Source organism: Takifugu rubripes, chromosome 5, assembly GCF_901000725.2.
Source record: "Takifugu rubripes chromosome 5, fTakRub1.2, whole genome shotgun sequence".
Classification (NCBI taxonomy): domain Eukaryota; kingdom Metazoa; phylum Chordata; class Actinopteri; order Tetraodontiformes; family Tetraodontidae; genus Takifugu; species Takifugu rubripes.
Window position 1 is genome coordinate 12823064 of NC_042289.1, and position 23881 is coordinate 12846944.

The window sequence follows — 23881 nt, forward strand, 5'->3', positions numbered from 1 at the left end:
TAGCTGGAGTCTGCCGGGAAGTTGATTGGCTTCATTTTTTATGATGAGATATCGCAATTCTTCATAGATTATTGTAAAAATAAATATAAATGTAATTTAAATGTAATCATCACTCTAATTTTCTTCAATGGGCAGCTGGTGATGGCATCTAGATCATGTGAAAAATAAAAGATTCCCTATTTTTACCTCCAAGTTCCCTTTGTGGAGTCTCCAAAGTATGCCCCCCAAAGGCGGGAGAGTGGCCGGACTCTGGTGGTTCCCCACCCTCATCCCTTCCTCCGGGCCAACAGTGATAGCAGCATGAACCTTCCAGACTGGATGGCGGTGCCCAACGCTCCAGGCACCAACATCGTCTCTGTGCAGGTAAACTTTTCCCCGACCTGCACACAGATTTATGTAGAAATTAACAAAGCACCAAGCAAGGTAATTCAACCACAAAGCAAGTTGCTTATTTAAAATGGAATTAGTTTACAACTAACTCAATTAAGTAGAAATTAATATTCAATTCAGCCAGAGTGTTTTGGAACATAAATGGCTGAGCAAACTGCTACACGGCCACTAGAGGGCAGGATTGTTCTGCATGACAACTGAGAATTCAAACTGAAAATTCCAGGAGTCGCTGCAGAGTCTTCATCTCTTGCTCCAGCTTCCCTCTTGGCTCGCCCGTGCTGTTAATTATAGCCAGAGATGAATGATGAAGTCGCAAGCGGTTGTCATCATTATCTTATAATGATTGGTCATGTTGAGTGATATCCCATTAACATGCAGCAGATGGTAATAAAACGACTGTACATGAGTTACAAGTCATTTACACTCCATGGATTTTATTGTATGCACCATTCTGATTAAAGTTCATGTGGTATTTATCATTGATATAGATATGTGGGTTCATTCGATATCACTTTTACAGCCATGTATCGACCTCTCTCCTTGTTCCTTACAGGGGTTTAAACATACAGGGACCCTACGGAGCTCCAGCAGTCCCAGGGGGGCACGAACACGTTCCCCGTCTCGGGGGAGGGTTGGGGACAAGGAGGACCGGAGCAGGCAGAGTCGAAGACAGGGGTGAGTGGAGGTCATCCACGTCTGCGTACTTTCGATCAAGAATGTAGAGCAACACATCAGAAAACCAAGAGAAATCATCAGAAGCCATCGGTTCATTTCACCCAGGCCGGCCGCCGCCGCCGCCACAGCCGTGCAGACCGCCGGCCAGCGGAGGCGCCTCTACAGCGCCGTCCCGAGCCGAGTCTTTGTGGCCACCAGATCGCACTCTGCCCAGGGAGAACGCGAAATAAGTTTCAATAAGGGGGACCGGGTCAAAGGTGTGTGTGTGTGTTTCGTGTGTTTCGTGTGTTTTTGTCATAATCGGTGTATCTGGATGTGTGTTCCTGGACATCATGTTGTATTTGTCTGTAAATGTCCTGCTAGGACACCGTCTCTTACATGGACAAGAGACCTTTCCATTCAGTTTCAGATAAATGTGAATCATCCTTTTAGCTTTGGTATCAAAAGTATTCTGTTATATTAAAAATACCAGAACTTCATTTATAAATGTCCTGGCAAGAGTGGAAAGACTCCGCAATATGTGTGTGTTTGTGAGTGAGTGTGAGGTGTCGCCAGGTCGGTGTGTCTCGGCGAGTGTGCCGGCAGTTTGCACGTGTGTGTGTGTCATTATTTTTGTTGTCTCCGTATGTGCGAGTGTGAGTCTGTTGGCGCTCGTCGTCTCTTCCTGACGCGCTGCTTGTTGCTCCGCCCCCTCTAGTGTTGAGCGTTGGCGAGGGCGGATACTGGGAGGGGACGGTCAGGGGCCGAACAGGCTGGTTCCCATCTGACTGTGTGGAGGAAGTGATGCATCGCAGCCAGGACAGCCGATCAGGTGATCGTCGCACACGTGCACGCACACAAAAACACACGAAAACACACTCAAACGGAGCGAGACAGCTGGAAAAAGCAGTCGCCAAGTTCCCAAGCAGCCAAATATGAATGTACTTCTATCTTCATCTATGTAGCAGCTTTTATTTTATATTGATCATTTTAAAAGTTGCCTTAAAGGCGACTTTCCAACGTTTAATTAACCACCTAAAGTTGTGGTGTAGCTCCTGGATCCCAGCATTGGCTTCATTGTTGACGGGAGCAGCCCCTCTGTTGCTGTTATAACAACATGTAATACACCAGTAATAACATTCAGGATCTTGGATGATGTGTTTCAGAGAGCCGCGGTGAACGAGCCAAACGCCTGTTCCGCCATTATACCGTTGGCTCCTACGACAGCTTCGATGCGCCCAGGTGAGACAAGTCTTGCCTTAAAAAAATGAGGCTTGAATCCTGGTTGAATAAAGATGCTGTGATTGTTCTGGTCGTTCCTCTGAGGACCGTCACTCGTCTGGATCAGCCCCACTCTTGTAAGAGAAGAAGCAGCTCAGCACCCTGCTAAAAACAACCATATCACTGGGATGGCGCCCGATGACCTTTTCATTGTGCTTGAGCGTTCGGGCACGCGGCGCATCGTGGGGGGGGGGGGGGTTGTTTGTGGTTTCTGTGGTCTAATCTCGTCTCTGCTCGGATAAGAAGAGGTTCATGTTCCGATTCATACGCCGCTGGGTGGCCTTGATGTCTGTTGTGTTGGGTGAAGGATTCACAGGATCAGCTGGTTTCATACCCAGGCTGCAGGTCCACCTGGATCAGCTGGTTTCATACCCAGGCTGCAGGTCCACCTGGATCAGCTGGTTTCACACCCAGGCTGCAGGTCCACCTGGATCAGCTGGTTTTATACCCAGGCTGCAGGTCCACCTGGATCAGCTGGTTTCATACCCAGGCTGCAGGTCCACCTGGATCGGCTGGTTTCACACCCAGGCTGCAGGTCCACCTGGATCAGCTGGTTTTATACCCAGGCTGCAGGTCCACCTGGATCAGCTGGTTTCATACCCAGGCTGCAGGTCCACCTGGATCGGCTGGTTTCATACCCAGGCTGCAGGTCCACCTGGATCGGCTGGTTTCATACCCAGGCTGCAGGTCCACCTGGATCGGCTGGTTTCATACCCAGGCTGCAGGTCCACCTGGATCGGCTGGTTTCATACCCAGGCTGCAGGTCCACCTGGATCAGCTGGTTTCATACCCAGGCTGCAGGTCCACCTGGATCGGCTGGTTTCATACCCAGGCTGCAGGTCCACCTGGATCAGCTGGTTTCATACCCAGGCTGCAGGTGCACCTGGATCAGCTGGTTTCATACCCAGGCTGCAGGTCCACCTGGATCGGCTGGTTTCATACCCAGGCTGCAGGTCCACCTGGATCGGCTGGTTTCATACCCAGGCTGCGGGTACACCTGGATCGGCTGGTTTCATACCCAGGCTGCGGGTCCACCTGGATCGGCTGGTTCCATACCCAGGCTGCGGGTCCACCTGGATCGGCTGGTTTCATACCCAGGCTGCGGGTCCACCTGGATCGGCTGGTTTCATACCCAGGCTGCGGGTCCACCTGGATCGGCTGGTTTCATACCCAGGCTGCGGGTCCACCTGGATCAGCTGGTTTCATACCCAGGCTGCGGGTCCACCTGGATCAGCTGGTTCGCATACACCAGGCTGGGGTCCACCTGGATCGCTGGTTCTACCCAGGCTGCAGGGTGCACCTGGATCAGCTGGTTTCATACCCAGGCTGCAGGTCCACCTGGATCAGTCTGGTTTCATACCCAGGCCTGCAGGTTACACCTGGATCAGGCTGGTTTTCATACCCAGGCTGCAGGTACACCTGGATCGGCTGGTTTCATACCCAGGCTTGCGGGTCCACCTGGATCGGCTGGTTCCATACCCAGGCTGCGGGTCCACCTGGATCGGCTGGTTCATACCAGGCTGCGGGTCCACCTGGATCAGGCTGGTTTCATACCCAGGCTGCGGGTCCACCTGGATCAGCTGGTTTCATACCCAGGCTGCGGGTCCACCTGGATCAGCTGGTTTCACACCCAGGCTGCAGGTCCACCTGGATCAGCTGGTTTCACACCCAGGCTGCAGGTCCACCTGCAGTGCTCCGATCTGCCGACGTTGCTGAATTTAATCTGAGGAGACTGGCCGAGTTTTGCCGTCAGGACCTTTCGAGTTTCTTACTTTATTAATCTGCCTTTTGCTGCACGTACAGGCTGCAGAGTCGAGGTGGGGAAAGATGCTTTTAGGCAGTTAATGCAGCGATGCCCAACAGGACGCATCTTGGATGGCTCTCATGCTGATGCATACATTTGTCCTCGCTGTGGCTCCTAAGAGGGACTGAAACATTGATGGATTATTCATGCTGGAGGTTTGTTGACGCATGTTGACAACAGGCAGCGTTTCAGAGTCCTGCCTAGTGCCTTGCTTCTGCACCCTGGCAATCATGACCTCATTTGAAGACTATTTTCACTGTTTTGATTTGCTCTGAGGAAAGGGACACATATTTAGAGCCGTTATCAACCACTAGGTCTTACTTACATGCATGTCCGTGCCCCTCTCTTGTTCTCTTCACACATTATCATTTATTATTAACATGCTTTTCACCAACAGTCACAGTTCTCATCCAGGCATGCGCGCACTCACATGCATAGAGTTTTTTCCACACACATCTTGGATAATTAACAACTTGTACTGCGGCACGAACAGCCTGAGACAATTTGTTTGCCCGAGCCGGTTGGCATGGCTGACTCAGAGCCACCCTCACAAAGGCCCACATGCTTCATCTCTACATGCGCTTTCTCACCGTCCCTCTCTTCAGCAGCTATATTTGGACACTTCTTTTGACCATCCCTGCCTCCTTCCTTAACTTTCTGTTCTTCATTGTGTTGCTGACCCCTAAGCACTTTTTTAATTTTCTTTCTATCACCTCATCTTCCCCGTGGTGTCTCCATCTGGAGGTCAGACGCTGAAGGACACTCTAAAGGTGGACTCGCGTTGGCGAGAGGTTCGGAATAAACAGAGCCATTTCTCATAAACAAAAAGGGACTAAGCAGATGCCTATTGTTTGTGTGAAAATAACATGGATCAAAACTGTTTGAAGGAATGCCCTCTGTACATGAATTAACTTTGTTTTTATATGTTGTGGTCTGTAGATCAGAAGAAGGAAATATTAACAGAAGAAGAGGCAGCAGCATAATAACTGGCACACTGACAAACAGCAGCACCGATTCTGCAGCATTTAAACTCTAAATGGGGATTTTGGGAAGTAGGACAGATTATCTCTTTCCTGATCAAGCCTGAGAGAGCAGCTGAAATGAATCGGAGGTATCTCCGATCAGAGAACATGGAAATACAGAAGATTAAGTTCACGAGCTCAATAATCAGGGTGAATAAGTTTGCAGGACTGTGAAAAACCCCAATAAAAAGTGGGGGGAGGACAGCAGTGCGAGTCTGAGAGGTTTGGCTGTTATTTTAAGTCATTTTTTATTGCAATGCACCTGTTTACCAGAACATCTGAGCGGCAGCCTAACTTGGGAAGTTTGCCGAACTTATTCCGACGATGGTCCAACGTACTGTTCACTCGCCTTCATTGTCATCTTGGTCTGAGTCGGTGCAGAACGTGTTTCTCCAGCGTTTCCAAAGGCCCCTGAATGCAGCAGCCCTGTGAGACGCAGCGTTGCAGGTGTGTGAACGTAATTGTGCTTTTGTTTGTTTAGTGCACACAAAAGTGCACAAACGCAACCACTCGGCCCTTTTGATGGCTTTCCGACTCCCTCCCCCCTTTTTCGGTCTTCCCTTCTCTTTCATCCCCTCTCATTGTCGCACGTGCACGTGCACATACACAAACACATGCTGTGTGCGGCGTCGCGGCGGGAGGGGGACGAAAAGGCAGCGATATAAGGAGAGAGGACAAGAGCTGGGATCGTCCTCCCAGGAAGTGAAACCGGGAGAGGGAAAGTAGGGAGGACGACGGGAGGGAGGGCAGGTCGACGGGGGACGGCTTTGACATACGTGGACGGAAGCTCTGACTAGAGATGATGTGAGTGCCTGTTCCAAAGACTGCACCCCTCTCTGCTCCTCTTCCTCCTTCCGCTACTCACCCGCCAGCTGTTTCTCTGTCCTCTCTCCCCTTCCTGTCTGCGTCGGTGCATCTCCTCCCCCTCACCCCACTCTGCTCTACCCTCTTATTCATGGTTTGTTTATAGCACGTGTGTGTGTGTGTGTGTGTGTGTGTGTGTTTGTGCACGTATGTTTGAAAATGAGCAATAGGGAGATGGTGGAGAGAGACGTCGGTGTAATTGGAGCCGTGGGCTCCGTAACACCACAGGAGGGAGCTGATATTGGGATCATCGGTTATTCTTGGAGAGTCGACCACTGTATCCCCGTTATTTGCAGCGTTGCATCATTGGAATTTGAACCAATATCTGATGTCGTGTGGCGGGAATGACAGCGGACCGGTTCCCAAAACGGAATTTTTCGGCTCAGCTTGATCACTTCTGAGACGTGGCCGGGACGAGACGTCACTCATGTGTTTTTCAGTGAATGGGAAGTGGGTGATGGATGGGCTGAATGGAGGCTGCATATCAGTCAAAGGGAAATGGAGGAGGAGGAGGAGGAGGGGGGGGGGGGGGGGTGACTCCAGTGTTGTTGACCACATGGACGCCTGCATGTTGGGACTGTCTGGCTGCTGCAAACCAAATCTCTACAAACAGTCCCACTTTCCTGTCTCAATTACCTCATTTCTGTCTCTCCTTTTTAAAGCTACCTTATTCCCCCCTCCCTCTGCTCTTGCTTCTTTTCTCTCTCCCTTTTTCTCTCTCGCTGTGTCGCAGTCACAATGAACCATCTCTCTCTCTCTCTCTCTCTCTTTCTCTCTCTCTCTCTCTCTCTCTCTCTCTCTCTCTCTCTCTCTCACACTCACTCTCTCACTCTCTGTCTTAAGTATGAAGGGGCTGGGAGAGCTCGGTCCTCTCCCTTTCCCTTCTTCCATCCCTCGCTCTTCCTCTTCCTCCTCTCCTCCTCCTCCTACCTCGTGGCTTGCGCTTGCTGCTGTCTCACTGGAAGACGGAAAGGAGAAGGAACAGGAGGAGGAGGAGAGGGAGGGGAGGAAATGGCGATGGGGGCATGCGGTGAGGAGGATCTCTCCCTCTCCCTCTCCCTCTCTTCATCCTGGCCGTCGCTGGGCCCTGTGAATAGGAGCGTCTGGTTCATTTACAGGTACTTGCCATGGATTTTTTTTTATTTTTTACCCCCTCCCTCTGTCTTACGCTCTCCAGTTGCCAGGGGAGACAAGGGGACGTGGGGAGGGACGCATACATGTGGACTTCATGCTTGGCATGGCTGATCAATGACATAGATTTGCAGATGTTGCAGTGCATGCTTCCAGGCGGATGTGTTTTATAGTTGCGTGTGTGTGCGTGTGTGTGCGTGTGTGTGCGTGTGCGTGTGTGTGTGTGTTGGACGAGCGACAGCTGCAGCTGCACAGCCCCGCGTGCGAGCGGTGCAGCTGTTCTGTGTCTTACTGTATGAACATGTGTGATTTTGAGTCGCCCTCTGAATAAATATCCTCCTAAAAAGCTGCAGTGGCACGAGCGAAGCCGACGCAGGTTTGCGTGGTGCGTGTGTGTGTTCAGGTGGTATTCAGGTACGGCGGGGAACGTACCGTCCCCTGCTTGGCCGGATGATTGCACATGTCATTCTTTATGATGTGCAGCGTGCGTATTTACATGGTTGTGGGTGTGACTGAATGTAAACGGAGGGAGAAATCCAGGATTACAGCAAAGTGGGGTCTGACCCAGCGTGCTTTCTTACACCTCTGCATCACGGTAGCGGCACACTTTGGCGAAGCGACTTAATGCCGTGACTTTGACAAATGCTGCGCCGGATCACTCTGCTCACTCGCTTGTGTCTAAGACACTGTTGACAACACTATGTGACTAATACCGAGCGGCACTATCGCTGACTGATCGCTCCCAATGATGCATTCGACATGCTGCACTGGAGTGGCGCAACCTGTTTTATGTTGATGTTTTATTGTCACACGGTTAATACAACGATTTAAACTGGTGTTATATCGGTAACATGTAACAAAACCAAGAATCACATCCGTGTTTTATCCCTGCCAAGTAGAACTTTATGTGATATTTCTCCCCTTTGCATTTCACCCAGGACGGCCTTCATGCTCTACTAAACAGAGAACAAGCACGCTGTGGATTTTGGGAAGTGGGTTATTCTAAGAATTCTCTTGTTTAGGCAGCACTGTTCAGCCACCCTTGGATGAGCATTTGTTCCATGGATTCGGACTTGAGAGGCTGAAGCCACTGAAGCACATCTAATGACACTTATTTGATGGCAGCATTGATGACAAGCTGGTAGGAGGAGATTGTGTGGAGATACGTGCCTCCTAAGTGGGCCGCATAACTGTGAGATGTGATGTGTTTGAAAAGCCAGCACTCTGTGTACGTTTGTCTGTGCACGTGGTCATTAACTCGACTTTGCGTCACTCTTTTCTCGGTGATATTCTGCATTATTCTTAGCTGCCACTTTATTACATCTTCCACGGGTGCTCGTGGTCTGTAATGTTAGCGTCTTTACGCTCTTAGCAAAGCTATGATTTAAAAGTTGCTAATGGTTACGGCTTGCGTTAGTCAGCATTTACTCTTGTGCATTTGTGTCCCTGGAGAGTTGTTACATGCTGCACCCTGTTGAGAGGTTTATCTGTGTCTGTATGTACAGTGTGTCCCCATTTATCAGCTCGGTTCCTCTCAGGCTGGGCAACACGAGCAGAAGAGGACAAGAATAACAAAGAGACGAGCCTTGGCAGAGACAGAGACACTCTCAGCCTGTGGAGAGCATCATGCACTCCAATGGTTGAATGAAAGGGATCATTCAGGGCAAATGTGATTATGGCAAAAATTAGTGGAAGTTTGAAGGAAAAAGGGAGGGAAGCCAGTACAGAGAGAGGTATGGAACAGTCAGGGCCATTAGATAGGAGAAATGTACAAAAGACTCAAACTCAGTGAAGAGTGGAAGAGAACGGGAGGAACAGATGGAGAGGGCTGAGACTATTTTGGTGCACGATGGGATTATCTGCATGAGGTCTACAGTGTGTTACAGCTGATGCGGTTTATGTATATCGGTTTGGCAGAATATCGCGTTGGTCGTTCCATTCATAACAAGTTTGTTGGCGGACAGATGCCTTTATAGCACCCTTATTTACTAGCATGTGCCGGAAATCTCAACAAGCCATGATACAGCCAAGACAATGTTTGCTCCGATTCCTTGTTTAAATTTCATTGTGTGCCAACATATTTTTATCTGAGAGTCAAAAATATTCCCCCACATTTAATGCTATTACAGTTATTTAACATTATTGCAGAATCTGCAATGGAAGTGAAACCCGAATAAAGACAAACAAGTCCATTTTAGTCCCGAGAACGTTCTTACTAAAACTTCAAGTGCAAAATAAGTGATCAGAACTGCAACTACTAGTGTGTAAAGTCACACACAGAAGCACTTATAGAACTTTGACTAGCTTGAGCGGTATTGGCAGGTGTGGTTTTATTTAGACGAGTCTTTGGTTCTGTCTTATTCCAGAACAGGACTGTGCAGCAGCCGTTTCTCCTGCGCTGCTTCTAACCCCATCTTCTGTGTCTTCTCTGCTAGCGACTATATAATCAAGGAGAAGACGGTGCTGTTGCAGAAGAAAGACAGCGAAGGTTTCGGCTTTGTGCTGCGGGGCGCTAAAGGTGATTTGTGGGAAATAAACGTCGCACTTAACGACGTTGTGACGTCTGGTCCTGTTTGTTGCTTCTCCAGCTCAGACCCCGATCGAAGAGTTCACCCCCACCCCGGCGTTCCCCGCCCTGCAGTACCTGGAGTCGGTGGACGAGGGCGGTGTTGCGTGGCGAGCCGGCCTCAGGATGGGAGATTTCCTCATAGAAGTATGGCCACGATTTGCTTGCACCAACGGTTCTTTTCAGTTTTGGACCCGTTGCCACCGGTGACTAAATGCATGGGCAAAGTGTCGAAACTGACCATAAACTCTTAATCTATCCCAGGTCAATGGGCAGAATGTGGTGAAGGTTGGCCACAGGCAGGTGGTCAACATGATCCGGCAAGGTGGCAACAGCCTCATGGTCAAGGTCGTCATGGTTACCCGCAACCCTGACATGGAGGACGGTTCGAGGAAGAAAAGTAAGGATGAGTTCAGTATCGCCTGGCGTGTTGCTGCAGGTGCTTCCTGAGCCTGACCGACCCCGCTGTCCCCCCCCCCCACCAGTTCCCCAGCAGAGCAAGAGGCTGAGCACCCCGGCCATCGCGCTGAGATCTAAATCCATGACTTCAGAACTGGAGGAGATGGGTAAGAAATTGGCTCCAATACAGAAAACACGCCAACTCCAAACAACCTGGTTGCAGTTCCCTGACCTGCTCTGTCAGAATTTAATCATTTTATGATTGAGAAGACGAACCCCTCAATAGATCGTATCATAGTGGACGTTTTACCTGACTGAGCAGATTATATAGGTGAATTTATTTATTTAGTTTACATATTTACAGCTTATTCCATAAGTAGCTTGGGTGCTAATGTTCTCTGTGAACGTCAGGGATCAGGTAGAGCGACGGTAGCAGTGTTGGGGCGACTAAACATAGCTGAGGTGTGGAGGGGAGTTAAGCCGGGGCTAAATTTAGGCGTTAAGAAAGTGGGAACGCCGATAGCGCAGCCGACCCAGCGACAGCGAGTAGAGGTGAAAGTGGATTAGCTCGCGCTGGAATGACAGTCTCAATGCGTTTCACTGTTTTTTCAGAGGTTCCACACTGTCACTTCCAGCACCCCCACTACAGGTAACCCCACCCAGAACAACGATGTCGCCATCCACCCTGTGATCCCTCTCGCACTGCCCGTCTCTCTACCCTCTTATACCCCTGCACCCCTGACCCCACTGCTCCTGGACCACAGCTTTAACCCCGCCCACTGAGCAGTCCGCGGGCCTCTCTCCTCAACACACACACATACACACGCTCATAAACATGTTGCCAAGGTAACGTTCCAGAGGGTTCACCTGAGTTCCAGGTGCCACGGACATCTCTGCGGGCGTGTCGTGTTGGACATGGAAAGGATGGAGAAATATCTCCCTGGTTTCTATAACGTTTTTTTTTCTTGTTCTTCATGAAGTTGCGAAGAAAAAACAAAAAAAACCTCATCCAGTGTAAAACTGAGATGAGTAATTGAGAAAAAAATAAACTATATATATATTCCCGGTCTGTTGCTATAGTAACGGCTGTAGCATCCCCGTTTGAAGCAGAACTGTGGGAGAAGAGTTGGCGTGGCGGGTCAACACCCCCATTTGCCAATCAGGTTGTTGGCTGGGATTTTGTGACCCGGTGATTGTCTGTTTCTGCTCAACATGTTCCGTTTGATGTCCGCTCCTGGGCATGGCCAGCGAGGGCCTGGTGGCCTGGTGAGGCATGAGAGCTGCTGGCGTGTGGACATGCTGGAGAGGGCCGTGTGCTCTTGGATCTGCTTTCACTCGTTTCCTGTCTGCGCTGTTAAAAATGCAACTTTCCAGCATTTCTCTGTGGGAAAACAGCCCTTTGATGACTTTCTGCCTTAACCCCCCCCCCCCCCCCCCCACCTCCTCTCCGTGGTGTGACCTCACCTGACCTACACCAAGCATGAGCACCAGAATCACAGCTCCTGAACTCCACATTACGAGCTGCTACTACACACACTTGCTGCACTGCCAGCACTGTAAAAATCTGCCTCATCTCAGCACACGAGTGCAGCACAATTAGTGGGACGAGCTTCATGTATCGGACACCGTCGGAACCCATTCGGAGCCCTCAAGAGAACGGGCCGCAAATGAATGAAGAATAGATGCGATTTCTATCACCACAACCAACATGAAGAGACAACTTTCAGAAACATCTCGAACCATTAAGGGGACACTTGACGACTATCGTTTCTGAGCACGACATAGTCGGCATGTTACGTTTGGCTTTGCAGGAGTAGCAGGAGAAAATCAGCAGCTTTTTTGTTTAGGCTCCAGCTTAGTGGACATCTTCTGACGCCAGCCAGGCTTTTTATATTGGGGTGGCTGCCGCGTGTGTACGGAAGTGTGTGTAGATGCGGCGCTGGAGCCAGCGGTGGTGTGATCTCGATGTGACTGACCTCACAAAGACCTAATTCAGACACAGCATGGGGACATCAAAAGGCTGAGTTTAACCACCGCTTATTGGGGTTTTTACCTGAGACCTTGGTGGCCGGAGGCTCCCGTCCCTCCTGGGTTGTGTTGGCTGCACTCAAGGTTTCCAACATTCAGTTTAACGTGTTTTACTGGTTAGATCTGAGTCTCCTGAGGTCGGCTTCGGGACATTTGTGTTGGAACATATTCTGGTTGGAGCCAACGTGAACGAGGTCGACGCCTCATGATCTGAATGGGATGGAACGCGACAGTAAGGGTGTAATTGGAAGCAGCCATTGATGCCGTTTCCTACCAAAGTGGCTGCTTCCCAAAGGTGTTTGATTTTGTCCTCTCGGTGATTCAGAGAAAACACAATAAGCCTAATTTTAAAGTGCCTGGCTCAATTTGTGACACTGCTGGAAACGTCGTAATGAACCGTGAGGCGATAAAACGTTGGGGCAATGTTCCTGGCAACGTTTGGGACGCTTCGCGCCGCGCCACAGTTGTTTCATAGTAATAGTTGCTGATTAATGCGCGTTGTTATTGGCTGCAATTGTTTATGCAGATATTCATTTGGTGACTCTAAAACCATCATGTCAGTCAGGTTTGGTCCAGCAAGTTTAAAAGAAACCAACATATGCAACACAATTATCAGTAAACCAAGCAGCTTTTTTCAGCTGGGATGTTCCGGGTCATTTCCGATGTTGGCTCCCCTTTAATAAAGGTGAAGGGTGTAAACACCACGACGCCCCGTCGGGCGCTGCCGTATGCTCATTCTGATGTAACGGAATTCATTTGGTTTTTAACATATCTGAGGCCGTCCCACAGCGTTCACCCAGAAGTGGCGCTTCAAGATGGGCGAGGACGTTAAAAGGGCAATTCTTGTTTCCCCGACCACCCGAGTCTGTGTTGGGAAGCCTCGATGTTTAAAACCGAGGCTTCGTGCCAGTGTGACTCCTCAGAGTGCTCCCGTGCTTGCTTTAACGCTTGAATGTTAACGTCTAATTTGTGTCTGATTACATGAAACAACAGTGGCTCCATTCATCACAGTCACACACACACAAGCTCACTCACCAGTGGATGTGCACACCGAAGGGTTGTCGTTTATTCCTCCTCTTTGCTGCCCCGTCGACTCGTTTCTTCACCGTTCGTTGGTTTCACCGCTAACTCTTTGCTTTTTTTTTTTTTTTCCTTTCTCCTTCCTCGTCCTGACCTCATGCTGGCTGGATCCTAACGAACAGTGGAGAGAGGTGGGAGTCAGACTAATTCCCTCTTTCTGTGTTTTCCAGAGTCTGACAGAAAGAAACGACATGTAGTATCGTAGTTACCGAACACGGGTGTGAGAACCAAAGTCAAAAAGCCCGACGTGTTCCATCAGTATGTCAGACTCGGGGGAACATGATTAGTATTCACTGCAACTTTGCTATGCACCTCCTCTCCTGCCAAAACTTAAGTCTCCTTTTGTCCTCCTTCCAGCTGCTACCCCTTGGAAAAAAAAATCAGGTACGCTCCAACACACTCCTGTTTTTGGGTCCTAGAACCACTCTTCAGTCGCTTCATTCCAGGTTTAATTTCTCCCGTAGAATTCGAATCCGCCCAAGTTACAGAGAAGAAGAGGACAGTCTATCAGATGGCTTTGAGTAAGAGCGCTCATGTTTGTCAGTGGATGTATCCCCAACCTCCTCCCCTCTTCCTCACCCACCTCCATCCAGTGTGTCCCTTTCCACGCGCCCTTTTCTCTGTATTGTTGAAGCCTCATTTTTTCTGTCTCATTGCTGTCTGTCTCCTTCTCTCCTGTCTCTTTCTGCCTCTTTTTTTCCTCTCAGATAAACTAGATGAAATTCTTGCAGCAGCTCAACAGACAATCAGCACTAATGAGGCGCCGGGGACACGGGGACAGGGGCCAAAAAGAGACAGGGGGCGAAGCTTCTACGGCAATGAGGTGTGTTTCTGAGGCGTGTTGCTTCTTTTTTTCTGTGTCTGAGGTGTGTAATATACTTTTAAACGAAATTAAAGCTTGTCGTGCTGCAGACACACTCAGAAATACTCATTTTGAACAGGGTACGCTTTTGAAACCCCACCTCATTTCCCCTTTCTCATGCCAGGAAGGTAAAAAAAGGTCAAATATTTGCCTTCACACACTTGATTGAAGACTTGTGCAGCATGAAGCACAGTCGCTGGAGTCGGAGTGGTTCTCTTTCAGTGATTATTTGACTGTAAATCTGCAGGAAGCTTATTGATACACGAGAATTTGAGTCCATGCAAACGAGGCTGCGCCCGTCTGTCTTGTCGCTCATGGTCTTTTCTCCCTTTCAGCCGAGCTTCGGGGATCAGGCTGGGATGGGGGTGATGCCTTCAGGGCTGGGCGTCAGCTATGACCGTGGCCAGTACACCTCTGGTCACGGTCCACCGCACGGTATGCAGCGGCAGAAATCCATCGGTGAGGCTGTCTGTTTATCCTGTCTGCCCGTCCCTGCGCCTGTCTGTCTGTCCTCCGGAGCGGTCGAGGCGTCCACTGTGCTGACCTGTTTGTCTGTGGCCAACACTGTCTTGTGTGTGACCAATCTGTGGACACTCTCTCCCTGTACTGTTTATGTCACAAGCTCTTCTGCTAGTTAATGTGTGAGGATAAAAATAAGATACTTAATATGTATTCTCACAAGTGTTTGTTACGCCCGGTAATCTGAAGGATTATTGTTTGTATCTGTAGCTCCCAGAATTCCCTATTGAATTTTAATGTGCTCTCTGATGACCAGCGAAACAAATGCTAATGAGGTGCTATTTGTTTGTGGTAAAAGCACCACCGGAACCTTTAACTGACGCGGAATTGAGGACAGACCTTTTGGCGGGTAGATGGCCGGCAGGTTTAGACAGACACTCTCAGATAAAGGTTTCCTTTATCTAACGGTTCCCCTAATCTGGCTCGTTTCCCCCCTAAAAACATTCAAACGTCTCATGACTCTGGTAAAACATCTCTCATTTGTATTTTTGTGACTTGAATGTCGCGCTACAGGGGTACCTGAGGAGGAGAAGCAGTTCCTGCATCCTCCGGCCGTGAAGTTTGCTCGTAGTCTGTCGGTGCCCGGCCCAGATGACATCCCCCCTCCTCCCACCACGGCTCCGCCTGATCCGCCGTTCTCGTCTGCGCCCCCACTCGGCTGGAGAAGCAAGTCACCTCAACAGTCCTCCGTCTCCGTGTCCCAATCTACTTCCACCTCTGCGCATTACCAACCCTACTCCCAGCCGATGCACTTTACCCACGGGGGCAGGGAGAGGGTTGGTGGTTCCGGTACTACTCCCAGTGGTGGAGGGGTGGACCACACCACCCCTTATGCCCACGCAGCCTCCCATGCTGCTCAGAGTAGGACTGCTTCGCGGAAGGTTGCCTATACCGGGGAGCCTGTGGGCACCAGCGGAGGGGCAAAGGCAGCAGCGCTAAGGAGAGGCTACAGCACCGGTGTCCCCGCGTCTAGTATTGCCACTGTAATGCCCCAGCAGCAACAGACGGCCCAGAGCCAGCCCCAGAGAACGGAACGTGCAGCCGGAGCAGGCGGACCAAAAGGAGGCGCGCGGAGAGGCAAAGGTCCGTTGGTGAAGCAATCCAAGGTAGAGGACCTACGCGTGGGTCAGGGTACACTGGGCGACAAAGGCCCGGTGGAAAAGAGTTCCATACCCATACCCACCATTATTGTTAAGGCCCCTTCGACCAGCAGCAGTGGACGGAGCAGCCAGGGCAGCAGCGTAGAGGCAGATGTTCCAACAACTGGGGATGCTGACGAAACCAAAACGCCGCACAGCCCCCCGTCCACTCCTGCTGCGCAACCCCCCGCGCCACCTTCCATCCCAGCACCGCCGCCTCCATCCTTACCTTCAATTCGAACACAGGATAACCTGGACTACACTAGCCAGTTTGGGGCAGCCATTGTTGGTGCGGCTCGAAGGGATAGGGAAAGGTTTCACGAAGCCCGTCGAAAGAGCGCCTCCTTGTTCATGTCTGCCGAGGAGGACGTGAGCCTCAGTGACGGGATCGGAGGAGGATCCAGGACGCAGGTGCTGCAGCAGCAGATTAGCGCGCAGGCCGATAATTCAACACGGCTCCGTCCGTCCAAGTCCATCGACGAGGGCATGTTCTCCGGGGAGACTTTTATCCATCATACCCGCAGTATGCCTCCAGCCTTTGGACTACCCGAGTACTCCTCCCCTGCTCTGGATTACCAGCCTAAATCGGTGCCTACTGACCTGTACACAGCAGCAGGCAGGCAGCCGGTTCCCTCTTCTTCCACCACCTTTATTCACCCTCTGACAGGAAAGGCTCTCGACCCAACGTCGCCCCTCGGGCTGGCCCTGGCTGCCAGAGAGCGTGCTCTAAGGGACGACGGCAGGTTAAGGAGGGGAGCAGAGCACCACTTCAGCCGCCAGATGTCGAGCGCGGCGTTTCCCTCCTCGGCTTCCACCTCTCAGCCTGTGTCGGTGTCTGCAGCTCAGTCGTCCATCTCCTCCTACCTGGTCACATCGTCGTCTCTAGCTGCCACCACGCCTACCGTCGGCCGCCCGCCCTCGCCCAGAATCCTCCGAGGACTCGGGAACGTGTGGAGTGAGGAAAGTGGTGGAGGGGAAAGAGAGCGGGAAGGAGGTGCCGCGCGCGAGGGGTTGAGGGTTCGCTTCTCCGAAGACAAGACGGTCCACACGCACCATTACCAGTCCCAGCCGTATCAGGCGACCTACAAGGAGAGGGAGCGAGAGAGGTCCAGGGAAAGAGAGCGGGAGCTGTCCAGAGAACGGGACAAGGAGGGTTACATGAGCAGAGTGGAGCAGACGGCCAGCGATAGCCTGTCCCAGCGGGGAGCCCAAACTCAACCGCCTCAGAGACCCTCATTTCTTAGAATGGAAAGTCAATCCGAGGCCTACATTCTGTCCCTCACCCCCCCTTCTCCTCCAGCTACGAGCACCCAGCAGACGGCTAATACCGGGACCGGCCTGATGGTTCTTCCTCCCCCCGCGCCCTCGGTCGACGCAGACGACGAGTTTGTCTACGCCGACCCCCTTCCTCCTCCTTTAGAGTTTGCTAACAGTTTTGACAAGGGGCTGGGAAGAATATCGGGGTACTCGCAGCAGAGGATTCTGGCCAATAGTCTCGCCTCTCACCAACATCAGGTGCCGCCGCCGCCGCCGCCGCCTCCGCCACCTCCCCAAAAAGAACCGTTTGCCAGTGGGTTTCCCGCTCATACGTCGCTGCCCTCCCCACAGGCGGGGGACTCCACCGCCTCCAGCCTTACATCCTATGACAGCGAGGTAGCAAATCTAACTCAGTCGGTTCACTCGCCCTCTCAGACATCGCCCAACCCCCCGCCCCCTCCCTCACCCTCTACTTTGCAGCCTAACACGATAGCAGCTGCTCCGCCTCCCCCGTCCGTCTCTCCACCACCGCCTCCTGGAACATATCATCGGCCCTTTTCCATGTCGCACCCTCACCACCTTTACAACAGCTCCCACCCTTCTGGACGCTCTTCCCCCACACCTCCTCTACACACTGTTGCTCTTCCACCGGCCTACCGTGGTCCACCAGTGCCCTCTTCCACTGCTGCCGCCTCGGCTCCCCTGCGGAGCGCCGCCTCACACGCCACGACCGCTAGCTGTGCTGCTACGACCACCACTGCTGCCGCCACAACAAGCACCTCCACTCAGCTCTATCAGGAGCGAACACACGCCACACATGCATCTTCCGCCTCCATCATGGGCGCTCGTAGGACAGGCGAGCACCACCGTCCACCCGCCGCCAAAAAGGGCGAATCCCAGGAGACGGTGGTGGATTCGGGGATCGAAGAGCTGGACAGCCGCAGCAGCAGCGACCACCACCTGGACAGCATCCTGGCTCTGAGCGGAGCCGGTGTTCGGGGAGACAGGCTGGACCGAGGGCGGCTGGGGGGAGGAGGTGGGACGGGAGAGTCCGAGAGGGGAGGGGACTTTCTGGAGTCTTACATGAGCTACTTCGATGGACAGACTTTTGAGATGCAGAATGCCACGGCAGTCGCCTCCACTTACCCAAAAGCCAACAGGTTCAGGGACGGGGGTCGCACCGGCGACCTCCAGAGACAGACGAGCACGGCGCCGGCTTCCTTCCACTCCAACAGACAACGGGAAGAGCACGAAGAAGAGGAGGCCGAAGAAGGAGTGGCCGAGGACCGAAGCGGCCAAGACAGTTATGGCGGCAGAGACATGCAAAATCTGGGTCGGCCCATGTCGCCGTACTTTGACCGACCGCGTACTCCGGAGATGAAACCTCTCTGGGGCGAGGGGCAGATGTCTAATGACGGGGGGCAGCCTGGGACGGGGTTGGAGGGAAAGAAGATTTACCATTCTCCGTCCAGTATGAAGCCCAGTATCATAAATGAGCTGAGCAACAAGCTGCAGCAGAGGAGCAAAGAGAGCTGGAGCCAGAGACCCCTGAGCAGACACAGGTACCCTCGTTGTTGTTGTGATGCACGTTGTTGTTGTTGACGTTTACGGCCAATTCCATCCCTGCCCGCGTGTTCTGCCTAGTAGAAAAGTAGAATTTGATTGACGCTCTGTCCCCCTCCGCTCTCAGGTTTTCAGAAGACTCGGCGTCAGCGCTGAGCCCCCCCTCGGCTCGATCCTTGTCGCCCTCTCCCATCTCCTTATCCCAACCCACGTTGTCTCCGTCCCCCACCCCTGCCTCCCAGTACCCGAGCTGGGGAAGGTCTCCGTCTCCTCAGCCTACAGCTCCGGCGCCGACCACGCGCTCACGTTCCCCTCTGTCCCCCACCACGTACTCCCCGTACCCCACCTCCCCCAAACACAGACCCGTCTTCCGGACCAAAGCTCTAGAATTCCAGTTCATTCCCAGTCGAGAGTCCCGTAAAACAGATGCACACGCGCTGCAGCGCCGGCGAGCGCCCAGCCCGCTCATCTCACCATCCGAGAGGCCCAAACTGGGTCCCCCGCGGCCGTCGTCCCTTCCGCTCCTCCCCACCACGCCGCTGTACAGCGCCCTGTATGACCTCAGAGGTTCCATCACCCCGCCCTCGCCGGGGAACCCTCTCGGAGACCCTTACTTCTCCCCGTCGCCTCCCCTGTTCGCGCCGTCTGGTGCGCCTCCACCTCCAAATTCCACCTTAGTAGTTTCCCGTTCGCTCTCTCCGACACACTTCCTGTCCGGTACCTCCTCCCCCCCCCTTCACCCCCTGCCCCCGCCCCCTTGTTTAAGTTACCCTCATCTGCCGCCTCCTTCCCCCACGAAGCCTTTCGCCTCCAAGCCGCTGCCATACTGGACCAAGTACGACGTTGCAGATTGGCTCGGCTACCTGAACCTGGGCGAGCACAGGGAGCGTTTCCTGGACAACGAGATCGACGGCACGCACCTGCCCTCCCTCACCAAGGACGACTACCTGGATTTGGGCGTGACTCGCGTGGGCCATCGCATGAACATCGAACGGGCCCTGCGCAGCGTCATCGACAGGTAGACGGGGATGCTGCCTAAAAACGAACTGGAGACGTCTCGATTCTTATGTCCTCTGTCCTTCTGTCCTCAGGCTGTCCAGCAGCCCTTTTCCTATCTCTGTGCTCTCACCCCGGGAAGGACAGACTGAGAGACGGATGGACGACGGCAGTCGGAGCTGAGGCTGCAAACCCAGAAGGAGAGGGCAAGATTAAAGGATGAGGGGGGGGGGTGGGAGTCACTGATGAGGGAAGACAACTGCTGCTATCCACGGTGGATTCACACAACAAATGATCGGAGGACAGATTTCACGCTGGGCCGGGGCCCAAAGTCGGGCGGAGACACAAGGATGGGAAACACAAAGGGCTGCCTACCCACAAACGCACCGGCGGGCGCTTCCTGGTCGCGGCGGGCTGCGTCACACACGTGCACCATCACACAGCCGCACCAGAAACACACACATGGAGACACTGTGGTGACGGCGGACACGTGGCGTCGCCCAGCAGCCGCCCCCGGGGCAGCGGGCCTCCTTTCTCATTTGATCCGTTTTCTAGTGCAACGAGACCCCTCCCAGCCTGAGAGGCTGCCGAGCTGATCGTCATGGTGACGGGTGCAGGTAGGACGGGTCCTGCGTCCTGTCCGCGTCTGGCCCGTGTCTTGTTCTTACCTCACCCCTGGCGAGGCTCCGGCCCGTGAGCAGGATTTTATGTCTTTATCCGATAGTTCATCCTCTTGTAACGACGTATATACAGACTGGTCACTGTATTACACAATTTGTAGCAAAAACAAGTGCCCAGACCAACAAAAAAAGACAAAAAAAAACCAATTTCACACATTCAAAGCCACCCAAAAATAATATTATACATGCCTGCATGCACACACCAACATGTAGACACACACAAACACACACACACACACACACAAGCACTTAATGGTGATTGTGTTAAGAGTTTCTGAGACACCTTATAGAGTATATAGATGCACCCTGTTTGTTTGGATGTAAGATATATGATGAATGGGCAGGATGAGGTCCAGGTGAGGAGGAGAAACTCCCCCAGAGAAACTCTTCCAAGTGTTCAGACCTCCTGAGGGAGGGGGGCTGGCCCGAGAGGGGGGGGGGGAGAGCAAAAACTGCCAATTTCTATCTCTTTCCTCCCCAATACCCCCCCCACCACCACCACCACCACATCCAGAAGGCAGCGAAGCGATCCGAGAGAAAACACTTCTATGGAGTTTTAATACTACGATTATTCTTACAGTTTTTAAACTTTAACTGGGAACACTGGAATCCGGACGTTGGTAGGAAGAGATTTATTGTTGCTAGTTGTCATTACGATCATCGTCCTTGCTGTTATTACAGGGGCGGCGGCCCCCGCGCTCGCCGACCCGCAGGCTCCGCCCGAAACGCCGCTGTTTGTTTACGCGGACGCATTTTGGGAGGTGAGACGCGCACGTGATTTTGCGCACGCTGTCCTGGACTCCCGTGATGAGAAGCACGTTCTATCCTGGAGAAACCCGCCGCCACATCTGCAGGGTCCTGCAGCAGATGTGGCTCCAGCTGGGATGAAACGGCCCCGCCCCGGATTACAGGCACGCGGTGACGCAATGAAGACCACCTACATTTTTAGGCCATAAGACGGTCGTTTCGGAGAATATTTCAACATTTTCCTGAAATGAATTTTTCTTTGCGAAATTCCAAATATCACCTGAGAGAGTTGTGAATTTTGCAGGATATTTCTGTCCTGGATCCAGAATAAGGAAGCTTATTTTAGGCTTAAAAAGGGCCCAACATGTGTCGCTTCTCTTTGATCTTTTCCCACGTGATGCATTCACTTCCTTTGATCTTTGCCTTTGTCGGATTTCCACTTCAGTCCTGCTTTTCCTCGCGTTGCTGGGATGAAAATATAAGGGCTCTCATGACCTACCTTCAACAACGCGTCACCTCCTGCTGCTCCCGTCCTCCAACACGCATTAATGGTCTTTGTTCTGGGGGGGGGGGGCACGTGTGAATGATCAAAGCTCACCGAGGAGCGGTGCGTCCGTTTGGTGGTCAAGGTCAAATGAAGGGGAATAGCAATAAGGACGATGAAAATAATGGTCACCTAATTATCGTTTAAGATGTTAAAAAGTCTCAAAGTTCTAAAGAATCTCTGTCTTCCAAATGTTTATCAAGAAAAGGCTCCTGTACTTATTTACCTGCTCTTTCTATACAGTTGGACCCGTTCTCCAGCCTGCTTCTGCTCGCCACCCGCGCCTCCTGTGTACAAAGCGCTCCCTGCAGCCGCTGATGCGTCGGTACCGTCGCCGCTCGTCGTTTACCAGCATATTATGCAACCACGCCCCCCCCCCCTCCCTTTGAGGCGTTTGGGAACGCGGCTGCAGTTCACCCGCAGCCTCGACCCGCTCGTTTGTGATGGGCTCTAAAGTTCCCGGAGTGTAAATAGAGACGGTCCGGCCTGATTCCAGGGAATCCTTTTTGATCCGTTTGAGGAATCGGTCCGACTCTATAGAAGGTTCTTCTTTTTTCCGTTTCAGAGATCTTTAAGAGAGAGAATACGAGTTGATGAAAGGCAACGCAGAATATTTATGTATATGTGATATGCATATACACACATTCATATGAATATATATGAATTTCAAATGTTTTAAGATAAATTGTTAGAATTATAATAAAGATAAAGAAACAAAAGTCAAGTGTTTAAGACCTCCTTGTGCATCATTTTTCCCCCCCAGGTAAATATTTATAAATCGTGTATTTAAATGATCAGACTTAACCAGGTCACAGCTGGTTTAAGAGGGTTTTGAACAGGTTTTGGGTGGTTTATAACTGGTTTGAGGATGTTTTTAACCTGATCCGTGAGGGAAAACGCCACTAAATGACATCATTCTGAACTTAACCTGCTGCTAAACAGTTCGTAACCAGTAGTTTTCTCCTTTACACCTGTACTCTGGTGGATTTTAGCAGTAAATAGACAGATTCAAGTATAGAAAATCTTTATTTGTCTTCATAACAAAATACAGCAGAGTGTTTGAGTTTAACGAGCGAATGAAGCCAGAGTTGAGTGTGGAACTCCAGACTGAGCCGCCCCTGTTCTGGCCTCGGGGACCTGCTGTGGGACTGGCACCAGATCAGCAGTAGATCCTTTAGGTCCTCCAGGTGACCCGGAGGTCATTTTCTCCCCTCACCAGCCTCGGGATCCTGCAACAAGCATCAGCAACATCAGCCTGAACAGAGTGAGGAGTTGTAGCAGCCAAAATCACGACACGATCCCGGTGATGTCGATTCACACGCATTTTCAGTCAAAATCAGCTTCTTCTCTCCTCAGAAGCTCCGGCTTGTCAGGGCCAGAGATGCACGTCTGTCTCCACGCAGTCTCAGAGCCCAGTGCACGTCATCACGGGAGAGCAGAGCCAGCGGTGAGTTTGAGCGCGCTAATGCAACGTTGCCACGGTAGCGTGTGAAGACTTTTACACACCTTCAGCGGCGGGAGCAGGGGCCGCCGGGTTCCACCGAGGAGTGACCTACAAAGACAAAAGGCTCGAGTTACAGCGGCGCCGGCGCCATCAAACGTTTGACCATCGGCGCATCTCCTCAGAAACGCTGGCTTGTCAGGGCCAGACATGCACGTCTGTCTCCACGCAGTCTCAGAGCCCAGTGCACGTCATCACGGGAGAGCAAGGATGCATCTTTGACCACCGGCTGGGTGAGGCTCACCTTTCAGGTCCCTAAAAGAGCCACGCGAGGGTCTGGTTTCAATGGTCCACAGCAGCCTGAAGAGACAAAACCACAATTAATGTGAGGGAAAACACATTTACTCCCCCTAAAAACCCAGTTTATCTTCTCCTCAGAACCTCTGGCTTGTCAGGGCCAGACATGCACGTTTATCCTCAAACAGATTCAGAGCCCAGTGCACGTCATCACGGGAGAGCGGAGCTAACCAGCCCCAACAGACATTAACAGATGTGTCACGGCAGGTCCATAACGCAGGTAGGCGCATTTCACAGCTAGCTGCTATGCTAATGACCACGTGGAGGAAGGCCCACGTGCTGACGAACAGTCTTCACCTTAGATGAAGCAACGATTAAATAAGAGTTTTATCGTTAAATGCATAAGGCTTTACTAAAACCATCGCATCATAACTGATGATTGCTGGTTCTGACGATAACGAAGTGGAGTTCTTACCGGATTATGTCCGTCGCCGTCTCACATTTGCGTTGCAAACGCTTCTTATGCATTTAGGTCTCATAAGTTGTCTTTAAAGTTAACCTACATCCCCCGGACCGCAATATACGATTGCGAGGGGGATTTCGCAAAAGTTGGGGCG

The 23881-nt window shown here is 51.8% G+C and overlaps 1 protein-coding gene, 1 long non-coding RNA gene and 3 other non-coding genes across 5 annotated transcripts in view; 1 reads left to right on the forward strand and 4 right to left on the reverse strand.

The window, feature by feature from the left end:
- shank1 (SH3 and multiple ankyrin repeat domains 1) overlaps window positions 1–22265 on the forward strand; it is a 39271-nt gene extending 17006 nt beyond the window's left edge. Inside the window, 17 exon segments of the mRNA XM_029836260.1 lie at window positions 194–363; window positions 944–1065; window positions 1171–1322; window positions 1763–1876; window positions 2211–2286; window positions 9582–9664; window positions 9735–9859; window positions 9977–10112; window positions 10198–10278; window positions 13342–13350; window positions 13577–13603; window positions 13684–13740; window positions 13927–14042; window positions 14417–14540; window positions 15114–18558; window positions 18687–19577; window positions 19651–22265. Of these exon segments, the coding sequence (XP_029692120.1) occupies window positions 194–363; window positions 944–1065; window positions 1171–1322; window positions 1763–1876; window positions 2211–2286; window positions 9582–9664; window positions 9735–9859; window positions 9977–10112; window positions 10198–10278; window positions 13342–13350; window positions 13577–13603; window positions 13684–13740; window positions 13927–14042; window positions 14417–14540; window positions 15114–18558; window positions 18687–19577; window positions 19651–19738 (5816 nt within the window). The 3' untranslated portion in view covers window positions 19739–22265.
- Window positions 22266–22533: 268 nt separating this feature from the next.
- On the reverse strand, window positions 22534–23875 carry LOC105416491 (uncharacterized). Its single transcript, XR_964568.2, has 4 exons — window positions 23740–23875; window positions 23272–23327; window positions 23033–23078; window positions 22534–22755 (listed from the first exon to the last, which is right to left on the reverse strand). It is a non-coding gene; the product is annotated as an uncharacterized lncRNA (long non-coding RNA).
- Window positions 22872–22963, reverse strand: LOC115250090 (small nucleolar RNA SNORD88). The gene has a single exon (XR_003888651.1). It is a non-coding gene; the product is annotated as a small nucleolar RNA SNORD88 (small nucleolar RNA).
- LOC115250091 (small nucleolar RNA SNORD88) lies at window positions 23142–23233 on the reverse strand. The gene has a single exon (XR_003888652.1). It is a non-coding gene; the product is annotated as a small nucleolar RNA SNORD88 (small nucleolar RNA).
- Window positions 23395–23486, reverse strand: LOC115250089 (small nucleolar RNA SNORD88). The gene has a single exon (XR_003888650.1). It is a non-coding gene; the product is annotated as a small nucleolar RNA SNORD88 (small nucleolar RNA).
- Window positions 23876–23881: the final 6 nt, after the last annotated feature.